The 15,057-nt window shown below is 37.8% G+C and overlaps 2 protein-coding genes and 1 long non-coding RNA gene across 3 annotated transcripts; 2 read left to right on the top strand and 1 right to left on the bottom strand.

Annotated features, from left to right (window-relative positions):
- Positions 1–7,203, top strand: LOC103519765 (otolith matrix protein OMM-64-like). The gene is made up of 4 exons (XM_008484849.3): positions 1–156; positions 3,237–3,484; positions 4,139–4,585; positions 6,497–7,203. Exons 1-4 carry the CDS (start codon positions 96–98, stop codon positions 7,079–7,081), a joined length of 1,341 nt encoding a protein of 446 aa, XP_008483071.1. The 5' UTR covers positions 1–95; the 3' UTR covers positions 7,082–7,203.
- Positions 7,204–10,180: 2,977 nt separating this feature from the next.
- Positions 10,181–12,567, bottom strand: LOC108251839 (60S ribosomal protein L9-like). The gene is made up of 4 exons (XM_017448308.2): positions 12,397–12,567; positions 11,523–11,683; positions 10,609–10,819; positions 10,181–10,388 (listed from the first exon to the last, which is right to left on the bottom strand). The coding sequence occupies exons 1-4, from the start codon at positions 12,497–12,499 to the stop codon at positions 10,282–10,284; spliced, it is 582 nt and encodes a 193-aa protein (XP_017303797.1). The 5' UTR covers positions 12,500–12,567; the 3' UTR covers positions 10,181–10,281.
- A 690-nt stretch (positions 12,568–13,257) lies between these two features.
- On the top strand, positions 13,258–13,780 carry LOC113471753. The gene is made up of 2 exons (XR_003394335.1): positions 13,258–13,400; positions 13,636–13,780. It is a non-coding gene; the product is annotated as an uncharacterized LOC113471753 (long non-coding RNA).
- Positions 13,781–15,057: the final 1,277 nt, after the last annotated feature.

Genomic DNA, 15,057 nt, shown 5'->3' with positions numbered 1-15,057 from the left:
CCAAAGTAACTGAACTCCACCCCTCATGATTTCTTTATGTTTCAGCCTATTGGTCAGATGAGAGTGATGAGATCCCCAGACCATCCTATTTCCCAATGAGAAGACCGTCCTATCCTCACTATGGGTCATATGGATCATTCAGTGACGAATTTACACGTGAGTAATCTCTACCTCTCACCAACCTCAGTGGTGCGTTGAACTTTGGATCTGGAAGTTGGTGGTTCGAGTACCTCTCTTGCAACAAACAACGCTATAGGTGGCCAATTGGATTCCCGTCCGAGGCGAACTTTATCCGAAACAGATAAACTCCGTTCTCGGAAAGGCTGGGTTTTCCCTATCCTGTCTTCCTCTCTTTTCGATATCAAGACGACTAGATCTCGTTATCACAGTCGACGTCAAACGTTTCTTCCCAGCGGTAGGTTTTGTTGAGGTACAGACAGCCTCCTCCTCCTCCAGGGTTGAGATCTGAGGGAATCATAAAGGTGTGTCCACACATAGTAGACTAGCCATCGGTCGACGTCGACTGAACCGTCTACACTGCCTCGGCAACATAGATTCGATCAACGGTCGGTCGACAATGTGTGGACACATCATCACATGAAACTTGTAGTACACTCTGATTCAGAAGTAGAAGTAGAACTAGAACTTGAAAGATTATAGAGATGAAGGTAGTATTAATAATAGGTACCTAATAAATTATTAGAGATGTAGGTAGTAATTAAAAGATTGCAGAGATAAATCCGATTCAACTGGTTTTATCAGCGATTTTTAAATACTTTTATTCTGTGATTGGTAGGAGGTAGGAATAGCAGGAGGTTATCATTTCCCGGGTATTTCCCCAATATCGGATTTATTGAGCACGTTGCAAAGATTGGTATGATAAGATCACGTTTCTTGGACAGAGATATCATATACCATACCATGTAGGTAAAATAGATACCTCACTTTTTTTAGAATTTTTTCTTAGACGTAAGATAGATTTTTTCTACGAGATAGATTAAAGCCAGTCTAGTTAGCTTGGTTGGTAGCGCGTCTGCCTTGTAAGCGCTAGGCCGAGATTGGTATGATAAGATCACGTTTCTTGGACAGAGATATCATATACCATACCATGTAGGTAAAATAGGTACCTCACTTTTTTTAGATATTTTTTTCTTTTTTTCTTAGACACCTATCTACGTAAGATGGATTAAAGCCAGTCTAGTTAGCTTGGTTGGTAGCGCGTCTGCCTTGTAAGCGCTAGGCCCCAGATTTTCGCCCGGGGCGGATTTTATCCTAAACGAATAATGTTCGTTCTCGGAACGGCTGCCCTTCTCCTATCCTGTCTTCCTTCCTTCTTGGATTTCGGGACGATAAGATCCTAGCAGTTACAGTTCCCTCTATCAAACCTCTTCAAAAAATCATGGTACTGTACTTTGAAATTGTCAGAATCATCAGAATCTGAATGTGCAAAAAAGGGAATTCCCCGGTTCTTCACCCGTTCCAAACGTACAATGACCTGTCTACTTGAGCACGTCTTACACAGCTATTGTCCTCTCACATGTCAGCATATACGATATCTACTTCAGAAGATGTCGCGTATAAAACGTATTCGATCACTAGGATCAAAATCAACCTGATTAGGTATGGTTATCACATGACCAAACCCGCTTCCTGTACTGCCAATTTCATCTCACATAATATTGCCTCTGCATAAACCTCATGGTACAAAGCATAAACCTCATGGTACAAAACATAAACCTCATGGTACAAAGCATAAACCTCGTGATACAAAGCATAAACCTCATGGTACAAAACATAAACCTCATGGTACAAAGCATAAACCTCGTGATACAAAGCATAAACCTCATGGTACAAAACATAAACCTCATGGTACAAAGCATAAACCTCGTGATACAAAGCATAAACCTCATGGTACAAAACATAAACCTCATGGTACAAAGCATAAACCTCGTGATACAAAGCATAAACCTCATGGTACAAAACATAAACCTCATGGTACAAAGCATAAACCTCGTGATACAAAACATAAACCTCATGGTACAAAGCATAAAGCTCATGGTACAAAGTATTGACGCGAAAAAAACCATGTGGCACATACTTACAAGAAAATTCAGGCTAAGAAGAACTCATTTGTCATTAATAAGTATAAGATTAAGTAGGTACCTTTATCTAACTATACCAGCTTCAATGAAATATCGAAAATCGTTAGGTACCTAACTACGTATTATGTATGTAGTAGGTATTTATTATATTAAATAATAATAATAATAATCAGATAGTAATGTGAATAAAAAAGAAAATGAGAAGAAACTAAAGTATACAGACCTAGCTATAGAAATTCAAAGGATGTGGAACATGAAGTCCTGCAAAGTTGTTCCTGTTGTCATTGGAGCCCTTGGAGCGATATCTAAAGCACTCAAGTCTGATCTTGATTCCATCCCTGGATCCTTTAATATCCATGAGATCCAGACATGTGCTTTGTTGGGCACCACTTACATCCTCAGAAGATTTGGCATTTAGAAGATTTTAATTATTCACATCTTAGATGTATTGTTTACATTTGATGTGGATATGGTATACCTGTCGGAGTGAATTCACCAAATAAACACTCTTGTTTCTTGTACCTAGGTAAAATAGTATTCAACTGCTAGGTATGTTTTCACTTGACAAATATACATATGGAATTTGTTTATTAATAAAATTATAGGGCAATACAGTTAAAAACAAACAAGATTGTTAATATTACAATCAAATTTGGAAAATGAGATTGTTTTCTCACATTTATTTCATATTGTAGATACCTATGGGAGAAGAATTAGAAGATTTTTCCAATTTCTTGAAGAATTGGAAGATTTTGCCAATTTCTTGAAGAATTACTTTATGATTTTCTTAATTTCATGGATCACGAGAGGAGCTACATCCTTAACAATGTCTGCCACAAGGAAACCAACAGAAATTGCAATAGGAAGAAATCTTCCCTCAACTTTGACATCGGTGGTGTTGGCCACATGTTTACCGTTGGCCACTTGTGTGGCGTTGGCGATTTTAGCCAACTCAGCATGGAGCTTCCCCGAAACAATGAGCTTGGTAATATGATCAGTGTAGATCTTCGTGATTTTATCTAACAATTTGGCAGCAGGGTCAGATTTGGTTGTAATTTCGTTGTTTGGGCGAGCGGTTGTGATGGGTAGGAAAAGGGTCCATCATCTGAAAAAAGTCACAATCTTGCGTTACAGAAATGTTGGACGAGCTACAGAAAAGCCTCCTGTCCACCAGGGTAGGATCTCCTTCAGTCTCAGTGTCGGCTCCACGGATTCCAGTATTTGGTGTGTCCACCTCTACTTCTACTGATGAAGATGATGACGATACCAATGTAGGTGGTACCAGCGTTTCAATCAGCGGAGCCGGTTTCGGACCTTTCTTCCGTCTCCTGGGAGGATTGGATGGCAAGGACCTCAAGAACAAGACTACCGTGAAGACAGAGGTAAGAGGCGATACGTAGAGAAGTGGGTTCTAGAGGTGTATGTAGCCAAAACCAAATGTCAGCCCAAAGCTGACGAAAAACGCCGACCCCGTCTGTACACGGGAAAAGGCGAAGAAAAAGTGGTGCACGTAGGAATAATAGTCGGGGCACTGTGGACATTTTCCTTAAATTAGTAATTAGAAATAAAAAAATTGGATACTTACGTAGACAATTAAAGGCTGACATCACTATAAAAGTATTATGTCGTTATTAAAGTTTTAATAACTCAGTTTAGCGTCAGTAATATCCACTGTCGTTTCGTCATGAAATGTATTATTAACTTTTTAGATACGTAGAGAAGTGGGTTCTAGAGGTGTATGTAGCCAAAACCAAATGTCAGCCCAAAGCTGACGAAAAACGCCGACCCCGTCTGTACACGGGAAAAGGCGAAGAAAAAGTGGTGCACGTAGGAATAATAGTCGGGGCACTGTGGACATTTTCCTTAAATTAGTAATTAGAAATAAAAAAATTGGATACTTACGTAGACAATTAAAGGCTGACATCACTATAAAAGTATTATGTCGTTATTAAAGTTTTAATAACTCAGTTTAGCGTCAGTAATATCCACTGTCGTTTCGTCATGAAATGTATTAACTTTTCACCTTGAACTTCCAGGTTATTAATGGTCGCAAAGTCACCGTCAAAGATTCAACCTACGTGTCCGACACTAATGGAATCAAGACTGTCATCCACTTGTCTGAAGTTGACATGGGTGACTCTGCCTCTGACGGTGACAAACCCAAAGCCTCTACACCTAAGACAGAAGATGATGGTGGTGAGGAAACCGACGAAAAAGAGGACAAGCCCGAATCTTCAACCCCTAGCGAGGTCGATGAAGACAAATCAGAAAGTACCCCTGAATCCGAACCCAAATCATCAACCGAGAAGAACACATCGGGAAGCAATGACGAAAACAATGAAACCTCTGTAAAAAACAACTCTGACGAAAAGCGTGAGAAATCAAACAGACATCCAGACTCTGAAGTAGAAGAGATTGAGCCATTTGGAGATGGAAATAACTATTTTAACTATAACGTTGTTGACAAAATCAAAGCTAAAGAGGTTGGTAAAAAGAAATCTGCTTAAAGATCCAATATGTGTGTAATATTGGCAACACATGCTTCAAGCTATACAAAATCAAAGCTAAAGAGGTTGGTAAAAAGAAATCTGCTTAAAGATCCAATATGTGAGTAATATTGGCAACACATGCTTCAAGCTATAGGTAACAAGGCAAAACCAGTTTTGCGAATTTGCTCATGACTTTTCTTAACAACTAACATAATCATTCAGCTTTTGTTAATATGCATAGCTTGTACATTTTAAGAAAGAACAGAACATTGTAGCACCATGTAACACGAAATAATAAGACAGATTAATAACTATTGAAAATTTAATAAGCTGCTAACAAAATCAAAGCTAAAGAGGTTGGTAAAAAGAAATCTGCTTAAAGATCCAATATGTGAGTAATATTGGCAACACATGCTTCAAGCTAAAGGTAACAAGGCAAAACCAGTTTTGCGAATTTGCTTATGACTTTTCTTAACAACTAACATAATCATTCAGCTTTTGTTAATATGCATAGCTTGTACATTTTAAGAAAGAACAGAAGATTGTAGCACCATGTAACACGAAATAATAAGACAGATTAATAACTATTGAAAATTTAATAAGCTGCTAAAAACAGTTGGAGAACAAGATAAGATGAAAAACAATGATTAAAAATAAGTTCCTACGGGTTCTATCAACACCAATGTCATGTGCAGACTAGGTATAATCCATTTAATTTTAAAAAGGTTTAGGACTTAGAACAGTGTGCTCTCACATCAGCAACATGTTGAAGGGAGTCACCAAGGTAAGTTCAACTGTTATACCTATCAAAATATAAAGTTCTTTATTATTTCCAAAGGATTGTCTGGGTGCCAAAAGTTGTTATTATTATCTATCACTTTATTAGGATTTTACAATATTTACAAACAGGTACACAAAACAAAATAACAAAATGATAAGAAATTAACAAATGAAAACGAAAATTGAATGAAGAAAAAAAAATTGAAAAATCTTAATTTGGGCGGAATTGATGCCTAGGGCATTCTCTTCCATCCAACCTAGGGTTGCCAGACGTCCTGTATTTCCCGGGATGTCCCGTATTTTGGGCACTTTTCAAAATGTTCCGTACGGGACACCCGTATTTCCCGGGACGTCCCGTATTTTGGGCACTTTTCAAAATGTCCCGTACGGGACAGGCGTGTCCCGTATTTTCCCCAGTTTCACCATCTCCTCCGGTAATTAATTTTTACCAATGTAACAAATTAAAATTTTCTGTAGCACGCCGGATTCGAACCCCGGTAGTGTAACCAAAAATATGAGAAGTGAATAATTTCTAATTTCATTAATAAATCTGAAGAAAAAACAGTCGATTTTTAAAAATCGAGTGTTTTATTTCTTCCAAAAATTGCAGGGTGAGGGCTAGGGGGGGTTAAAAAAGCTGCTTGTCCCGTATTTTCATCCAAAATCCCGTTTTTTTTACGTTTTAGGTCGCTTGTCCCGTTTTGGGCTGAAAATGATCTGGCAACCCTAATCCAACCCCTAAATTGAACTAAGTGGTTTTTGAACTAAATTCTGTCTAATGAAATACTTGGTTTGCTCATGATTTCTTATGTAATTGATAGGTCAAGGATTGTGCAGTGAAAGTTCAAAAATCAACCCTTGACTTGCTCTGTGAATTTTCATGGGGTATTTTCATTGAATGTCCCCCTAGTTTTTTGTACCAGAAATACACTAGCACAGGTGGTTTTGTTTGCATTAGTTCTCTGTATGAATTTTGAAAAGAGTTTTATTGTAGGTAAATCCCTATAAAGAGAGTATACTTTTCTAAAACTAATCTGTATGTTTGGATTGTAGTTCGTTACATATCAGAACCTTCTCATAGACAAAATAATTTGGATATGTAATTTATGAATTGCCTTTTTCTAGGATCAAATGGACGCCTTTGTGCCAGTGAAAGAAAACTGGATGGACAACACAATCGACTCCCAACTATCCGCTATATCTCGCTCAAAACGTCAAGCTCCAGGCAGAGTTGTCAGTCTTCAAGATGACACAAGAGTGAATCAAATTCTCTCAGAGAAACAGAAATCATCCGGTCTGTACAGCATTGACCCAGATGCAGAACTTCTGGATGAAAACACCTACTACGAGGTAGAGGGAAGACGACCCAGCAATCAGCAACAAGTGTTCTTCTATCAGCAAAACCAAGAACCAACGGGAAACAGCGTGTATGGAAACAGTCAACAGGTTGCTAGGCGACCAAATTATGAACCTCAATACCAAAGGAGACAAAATTACCAACAGCCTCAAGCAAGACCTCCCCGATATGAAAATGCAGATGACTACCAGAGAGTTTTACCAGTTGGCTCTCAACAGTTCCATAGAGCAGACATTGAACCCGAGAGAGAGACTTATCAAAGATCTCTACCTGTGGATTATCAAAGGCAACAGGTGGTCGATAGTTATGCCAGAGGCGATATGCAGAGTCAATTGCCTGTCACGTTTAACTGAAAATCATCAGAGTTGGTGGGTGAGGTGAGATGAATTACCAAAGATTATAAATAGAAGAGAACGAAAATGCAGTGATCATTGATCAAACGATGTCCTATACCACTATGTCTAACTTACGAGCATACCTATGAATGATTGACTTTGAATACATAAGAACTTCAAGACTATTTGGACGAAAAACGGTAACATGGAAGTCAGTACAACATACTTTTTTTTAACACATTGTAATATTATATTTATACATGAAAATAAATATCAAACGATGTCCTATACCACTATGTCTAACTTACGAGCATACCTATAAATGATTGACTTTGAATACATAAGAACTTCAAGACTATTTGGGCGAAAAACGGTAACATGGAAGTCAGTACAACATACTTTTTTTAACACATTGTAATATTATATTTTATACATGAAAATAAATATTAAACGATGTCCTATACCACTATGTCTAACTTACGAGCATACCTATAAATGATTGACTTTGAATACATAAGAACTTCAAGACTATTTGGACGAAAAACGGTAACATGGAAGATGGAAGTCAGTACAACATACTTTTTTTAATATTGTAATATTATATTTATACATGAAAATAAATATTTGTACATATAGATAATGAATAAGTTCAATGGCAAGTGAAAACAAGCATAACCTCAAAGTTAACACAAGGCAAAGATGTCAATATTGTCAATCCATCTGAGTTTGACAGATATCTTGCCAATTGCTGTCAGTAAAACCGAGGTAGGTTATCCAATGGATTTATTACTACCATCACCCTTTCCTAAACGGGTAGAAACATAGGTAGGTATTCAAAAAGAGGCCACTGCTGAATCTTATGCTCTTTCTCTTTAGTGTACTATGTGCCTATGCCTATCTGGACTTTTACTTTAATGTTCAGTGTACTTTTTGTAATTATTTCGTTTTCTGGATGATTTCAGACTTAACTACTGTCATATTCACTTCAAGTTTACCTATACCTTCATTTCCTAAATGCACAAGTGATGTAGGCTGTAATGCTTACCTACATCCCCTCATACTGAGATTGAACAAATTTTAAAACAATAATAACCTCAAGTACCTACATCACGGTAATTTTACTTTTCTAAACTTCAAAAATCCAGTTATGAAGCACATTTGCATTTCTTATCACAGTCGACGTCAAACGTTTCTTCCCAGCGGTAGGTTTTGTTGAGGTACAGACAGCCTCCTCCTCCTCCTCCAGGGTTGAGATCTGAGGGAATCATAAAGGAAAGATTGATAATTCATAAAGGTGTGTCCACACATAGTAGACTAGCCATCGGTCGACGTCGACTGAACCGTCCACACTGCCTCATAATGAATAAGTTCAATGGCAAGTGAAAACAAGCATAACCTCAAAGTTAACACAAGGCAAAGATGTCAATATTGTCAATCCATCTGACTTCGACAGATATCTTGCCAATTGCTGTCAGTAAAACCAAGGTAGGTTATCCAATGGATTTATTACTACCGTCACTCTTTCCTAAACGGGTAGAAAGATAGGTAGGTATTCAAAAAGAGGCCACTGCTGAATCTTGTGCTCTTTCTCTTTGGTGGACTATGTGCCTATCTGGACACATCATGTTTAGAGGAATATTTGATGGGAGGTAGGATGGGGAATTCAATGAAGGAATGGTTGGGAGAGAGCGGACAAATGTAGATCATTTCTCACATAAAAGATCAAAAAAGCTTCAAAAGAGCTGATAGACATACACGAAGGGTCGAAGACCAAACAGAACGCTAAGCTAAAACTTTCTCAATAATTTTGAGACCATCGGATCAGGTTCAAAGATAACGGAAAACGGGAACGTCCTTTATTTTAGATAATGGACATCATTTCATCGAAAGTTTTAGGATTAGGAAGATAAAAGGAGATAAATTTATGAATTTTACTTACTTGGTGAGAAATTGTGGACAGTTCTAGCCAAACAACAATCCGAGAAAAAACTTTTTCTTGTTTGTTTTTGTTTACATTCAAGTGATTGATACAGTGTTGCCAACAACTAAAAAATCTTGCCAAAGAGTTAAAAAAGATCAGTTTACATGATTTTTATGTGGCCCCGGAGTTTTTTAACTGTAACGAAAACGCGGTGAAGGCCAATGATATCCCTAATCACACCATTCACACCACAATTTTTTCAAAATTTGTCCCGAAAGGAGGTGAAGAGGGCTTATGGGGACCCACCTTTAAAGGCAATCGAAAAAGGAGTTTCAGATAGATATATATATCTCTCTCTTCCCGGGAGCATTGTAGAAGGGTAATGGAAAGTATTCGATTTTTTTTCTTCTTTGGAATTATCAATCCGGATACACACCGGACTCCGGACCTTTTGCTCGGTACTCTCGGTAGCACGGTAGCTCGGTCTCCACTCTCCAAGAGGCAAGAGGGCAACTGGCAAGAGATCCAAAATCCTCAGAAGCCAAAATCGAAAATATCGAAATTTAAAAACTTGGAATACCTACCAATTTTCATAATTTCACATATTGTTCATCTACCTAGTACCTACCTTTACTTACCGCCCTCGAACACTGGTTTTCTCCTCGGACAATACTGTGGTGTATAGGGGAATTTATAATGACCCAAAGAACCAAAGCTACACTGAAGGTGAGTCTTGAACATTCAGAAAGTAGGGAAGGGGATCAGTGAACTGTAGAACTCACTCAGATAAATGACATTTATTGTACCCCTCAAAGGCCCATCTCACTCATTTATACCACTTGAGTTACACTGAAGGTACTTATGCAGAAGTCACATCCGTGGAAAAGAAAGCTCCTTTTTGTATTGAACCTACTCAACCCTATAATAACACTAATCACTGTGCTATTTGTGAAAACTTTTTTTTTGCATTTAACCTAACCCTATAATAACTCTGGTCACTGCTTGTTTGTGCCAGTTCCTTTGGTAGCAATATTCCACGGACGTGACTTCTGCACTAGCACCAAACTGAAAATTCCCTTTACTCCCACAGTATGGTACTACTTACTACTACTATACCTCTACTATAGGGTCATATCCATGATTTGTCAAGCAGTGGGGGCCCAAGAGTCCAAACATTTAGGGGGGGGGGTTGGATATGTTGACAATTATAAAAAGGAAAGGAAAGGGATTTACAAGTCAGTGTGAATAAAATGACCAATTTTATTCTGAGTCTCAAATCAATTATTGTTGATCCTGCTTATGATGCATCAGTGACTACAGTGGTTTTCTCTGAGACATATAGACCATCCAAGAACTTACGGATATCCTTGTTTTTCACAGTGGTACTTTGTTGGATGAGGGCAGCTGAAATCAAAAATGAATTGACAAATTTAACAATACTGTTTCATTAAAACTCTTTCATTTAAGATCAATATTACCCATGACAAACAGAGAACTACTTTTAAATAGACCAATCTCCCTCCCCCTCTCTCTATCTCAACAAATAAGTGGTAGAAAGCAAAGAGAATTTACATTGAAGTTACATTAGCATTACACTTGTGTATGGAAGGAAACTCATATTTACCTGATCTGGACACATTTTCAATATCATTTCCTTCAATGATCAACTCATCCTTTTGTTTGGAGTTGGATACTTTGACACCAGGGGCCATCTTTACCCTTCTGATGTATTTCTCACCCAAGAAGTTACGGATTTCCAGGAGAGTGTTATTTTCAGAGGTAACACAGTTGATGGGGAAATGGGCATATGCAGCTCTCATTTTGTATAGGAAACCCTGTAGAGAACAATCCAAACATACAGATTAGTTTAAGAAAAGTATACTCTCTTTTTAGGGATTTACCTACAGTAAAACTAATGCAAACAAAACCACCTGTGCTAGTGTATTTCTGGTAAACTAGGGGGACATTCAATGAAAATACCCCATGAAAATTCAGAGCAAGTCAAGGGTTGATTCAAGAAGTTACGGATTTCCAGGAGAGTGTTATTTTCAGAGGTAACACAGTTGATGGGGAAATGGGCATATGCAGCTCTCATTTTGTATAAAAAACCCTGTAAAGAACAATCCAAAGATACAGATTAGTTTTAGAAAAGTATACTCTCTTTTTAGGGATTTACCTACAATAAAACTCTTTTCAACACTCATACAGAGAACTAATGCTAACAAAAACACCTGTGCTAGTGTATTTCTGGTACATAAAACTAGGGAGACATTCCATAAAAATTCACAGAGCAAGTCAAGGGTTGATTGTTGCACTTTCACTGCACAATCCTTGACCTATCAATTACATAAGAAATCATGAGCAAACCAAGTATTTCATTAGACAAAATTAGACAAAATTTAGTTCTTTTAACTTTTGGCACCCAGACAATCCATTTTATTTCAAAATCTATGTATTAGGTTATATCATCTGATAAAGACAATCCTTTGGAAATAATAATGAACTTTATATTTTGATAGGTACAACAGTTGAACTTACCTTGGTGACTCCCTTCAACATGTTGCTGATGTGTGAGCACACTGTTCTGACAGCAGCAATTTCTTTCTTTGTGCCGTTATCACAGTCGACGTCAAACGTTTCTTCCCAGCGGTAGGTTTTGTTGAGGTACAGACAGCCTCCTCCTCCTCCAGGGTTGAGATCTGGTGGAATTTCATAAAAGAAAGATTGATAAATCATAAAGGTGTGTCCACACATAGTAGACTAGCCATCGGTCGACGTCGACTGAACCGTCTACACTGCCTTGGCAACATAGATTCGATCAACGGTCGGTCGACAATGTGTGGACACATCATCACACGAAACTTGTAGTACACTCTGATTCAGAAGTAGAACTTGAAAACTTAAGAAACGGTCTTTTTCATTTTTCACATATGCCACTTTTGAACTCCACAATCATTATTATTCACAAGTAGGTATCTATGCAGGTACCTACCTAAAGGCCGATTTTTTTCTATCTTTTTTTCAAACATATTTTTCACAATACATACGGTCGGTCGACAATGTGTGGACACATCATCACACGAAACTTGTAGTACACTCTGATTCAGAAGTAGAACTTGAAAACTTAAGAAACAGTCTTTTTCATTTTTCACATATGCCACTTTTGAACTCCACAATCATTATTATTCACAATTAGGTATCTATGCAGGTACCTACCTAAAGGCCGATTTTTTTTCTATCTTTTTTTCAAACATATTTTTTTCACATATGCCACTTTTGAACTCCACAATCATTATTATTCACAAGTAGGTATCTATGCAGGTACCTACCTAAAGGCCGATTTTTTTTCTATCTTTTTTCAAACATATTTCTCACAATACACATTACATAATGTACAAGATAGGTTACTTACCATTTGATTCTACAATGTTCGGACGGCCCAAACACAAGTCAGCTAAATTGTAAACCAGAAAGCTTACAAAAATATATTGGTTGATTAAATTCCGGTAACACATTTTATTCACGTACGGTATATCTCACACAAGCAATGCACACAGACACAGTAAAAAATTTGATTTTCTCTTTTCCTTGCACTTTATCGCAATCAATACAGGATGTACCAGCAAAACATGGATTAGTTTCCAAACACAAGTCAGCTAAATTGTAAACCAGAAAGCTTACAAAAATATATTGGTTGATTAAATTCCGGTAACACATTTTATTCACGTAAAGTATATCTCACACAAGCAATGCACACAGACACAGTAAAAAAAAAATTGATTTTCTCTTTTCCTTGCACTTTATCGCAATCAATACAGGATGTACCAGCAAAACATGGATTAGTTTAACTCCTAAATCCATCCCGACTCTTCGCGAGGTATCCACGCTGTAAAACCCACTGAAGTGGTGGAAAGTTAAGGCGTATGGGACACGCGCGACGTTACTTAACTTCAGTGACACGACCGATGCATTGAACGTGTTCAGATGATAAGAACCTAAAACTTTAATAATAAAAACAACTCATCCCTTCGCGAGGTATCCACGCTGTAAAACCCACTGAAGTGGTGGAAAGTTAAGGCGTATGGGACACGCGCGACGTTACTTAACTTCAGTGACCTGACCGATACATTGAACGTGTTCACCTTGGCAGTTACAGTTCCCTCTATCAAATATCTTTAAAAAAAGGTACCTACTCAGAATTAAAATGTTGGACAATGTTGTCAAAATATATATGTGTTCCACAGATGCCCTAAGTCCACCCTACTCTTTTTCTCATGATTTGTACTTAACCATTTGCAGAACTCAAATGAGGTTAAAGATATTGATTGCCACATCAATGGGGACTACACTGTTGGGTGCAAAAGAGAAGGAGAAGAAGTTTATGTGCCTTTCTCATTCATACATAAATATTTTGAGGTGAGTTGAAATTTATAGATAGTTGGTACACCTACCTATCACCTTCCCCTTCCTCTTTTTTGTGGGCATGTGTTTATTTATTTATTATTATTTTTTTTTTCTTTCTGAGCTATACACCTCATGAAGTGGTCCCCCCCTAAACAAACCACAAAAATAGAATATTGTAGCCACCATCCATATAATTATTTTTGTTTGAATGATTCATTAATTTTTGCCCCTTTTTAATATTTTGCAGGTGTCCGGCAAGTTAGTGAATTCACAGGAAGCAGAGACATTTGAGTGGGCACATTGCAATGCCAGAGTATACCATCCCAAAAGTAAATATGATCCCAAAGGGGTGTTTGCATACTTTGATAATTACAAAGTAGAAGACCGAGAGAGAGTTAAATGTGTCAGTGGCATTGAAGGTAAGTTAAAAAAGGCAGACCTCTATCCTTATCCAGCAAAAGTTGAATTTGACTAGATGAAATTTTCCTTTGCTAAAGAAATAGTCAAGGTTGATTGTGAATCCACATTATTTTTTTCTTTTTTTTTCTTTTTTTAAACCAAATGTCAGTGTCCGAGCTCAAAGCAGATCACCCGTAGGGGCAGCTGTTGAGAGGCTGATGAAAACACCAACCCCATCTTGAACAGGAGAAAAAACCAAGAAGAAGTTTCCTCTTTATCTTGAGCTAGAGGCCTCCTAGGTGTAGTGAGACAGCAAAAGTAGTAAAAAATATGTGCGATACCGTAAATGACTGAAAATGGATGTACGTTTAACCTGACCAACTTTTTGATTTCCCCAGGTGTTCGCGAGTGACACACTCAATCGGGGATCCAAACGGCCTTACTAGCCTATCCCACTCAGATAGCTCAGTTGGTTTATCCCCACTACAGCAGATGAACGCTGAGCTGCAGCCTGATAGCCAAGAGTTAAGGCGGGACGGGGTTCTCGAGCATAAGTTCATCAGTTCGGATGTATTGATCTACAGGTGGGGGGATCTGGTTTATTTTTTCTTTTTGGTAGTGTCTCTCACCGTAACAATATATGTGGCCTTATGTCATGGATAAGGGTCGGTCACTATCTACAGTATCTTGGTTTTTGTGATATACAGCATATGTGTTGGTGTTATTTCTACTTCATTACAAATGTGGTTTAGAGGTTGAGGATTGTCTTGACAGACTATGAGTACCTGTGTTCCAGTGGTTTATACCTATAGTAGTAGCACAGCACATGATAGTATAACATTGAATTATTGATGTGTAGATGTAATTTACCTACTGTAGTTGGGATGGCATTCATTCTCCATCTAGTTCATAACATTATGATTTACTTGTGCTGAATGATTCTCGTGTGGGACATCCAAGGACAACTGCTTTGTCTCTAATGCAATTTACTTCGTATGCACATTTCGCCCATTTGTGGCAATGAGTTCCTCGCGACGCAAGAGTGTTGTTAAAAATGGAAATCGGTTCTATTTCTGTAGTTTGGTATTGACTTTATTCTGGTGAATTTATTCTTAAGATAACTAATATAGGCGTTATAGGAGTAAATCAGCGTTTTTGGTGGGATCCGTGTTGCAGCTTATATGGAGTTTGTCTTTGCCGCCTTTTCAGTAGGTTAACTGGTCTTGTGAATTCAGTCTACAAGTTTAGACAGGCGCCACGCTGGTTTAGG

Source organism: Diaphorina citri, unplaced genomic scaffold, assembly GCF_000475195.1.
Source record: "Diaphorina citri unplaced genomic scaffold, Diaci psyllid genome assembly version 1.1 scaffold2930, whole genome shotgun sequence".
Classification (NCBI taxonomy): Eukaryota; Metazoa; Arthropoda; class Insecta; order Hemiptera; family Psyllidae; genus Diaphorina; species Diaphorina citri.
This window is presented reverse-complemented; position numbering and strand designations above follow the sequence as displayed.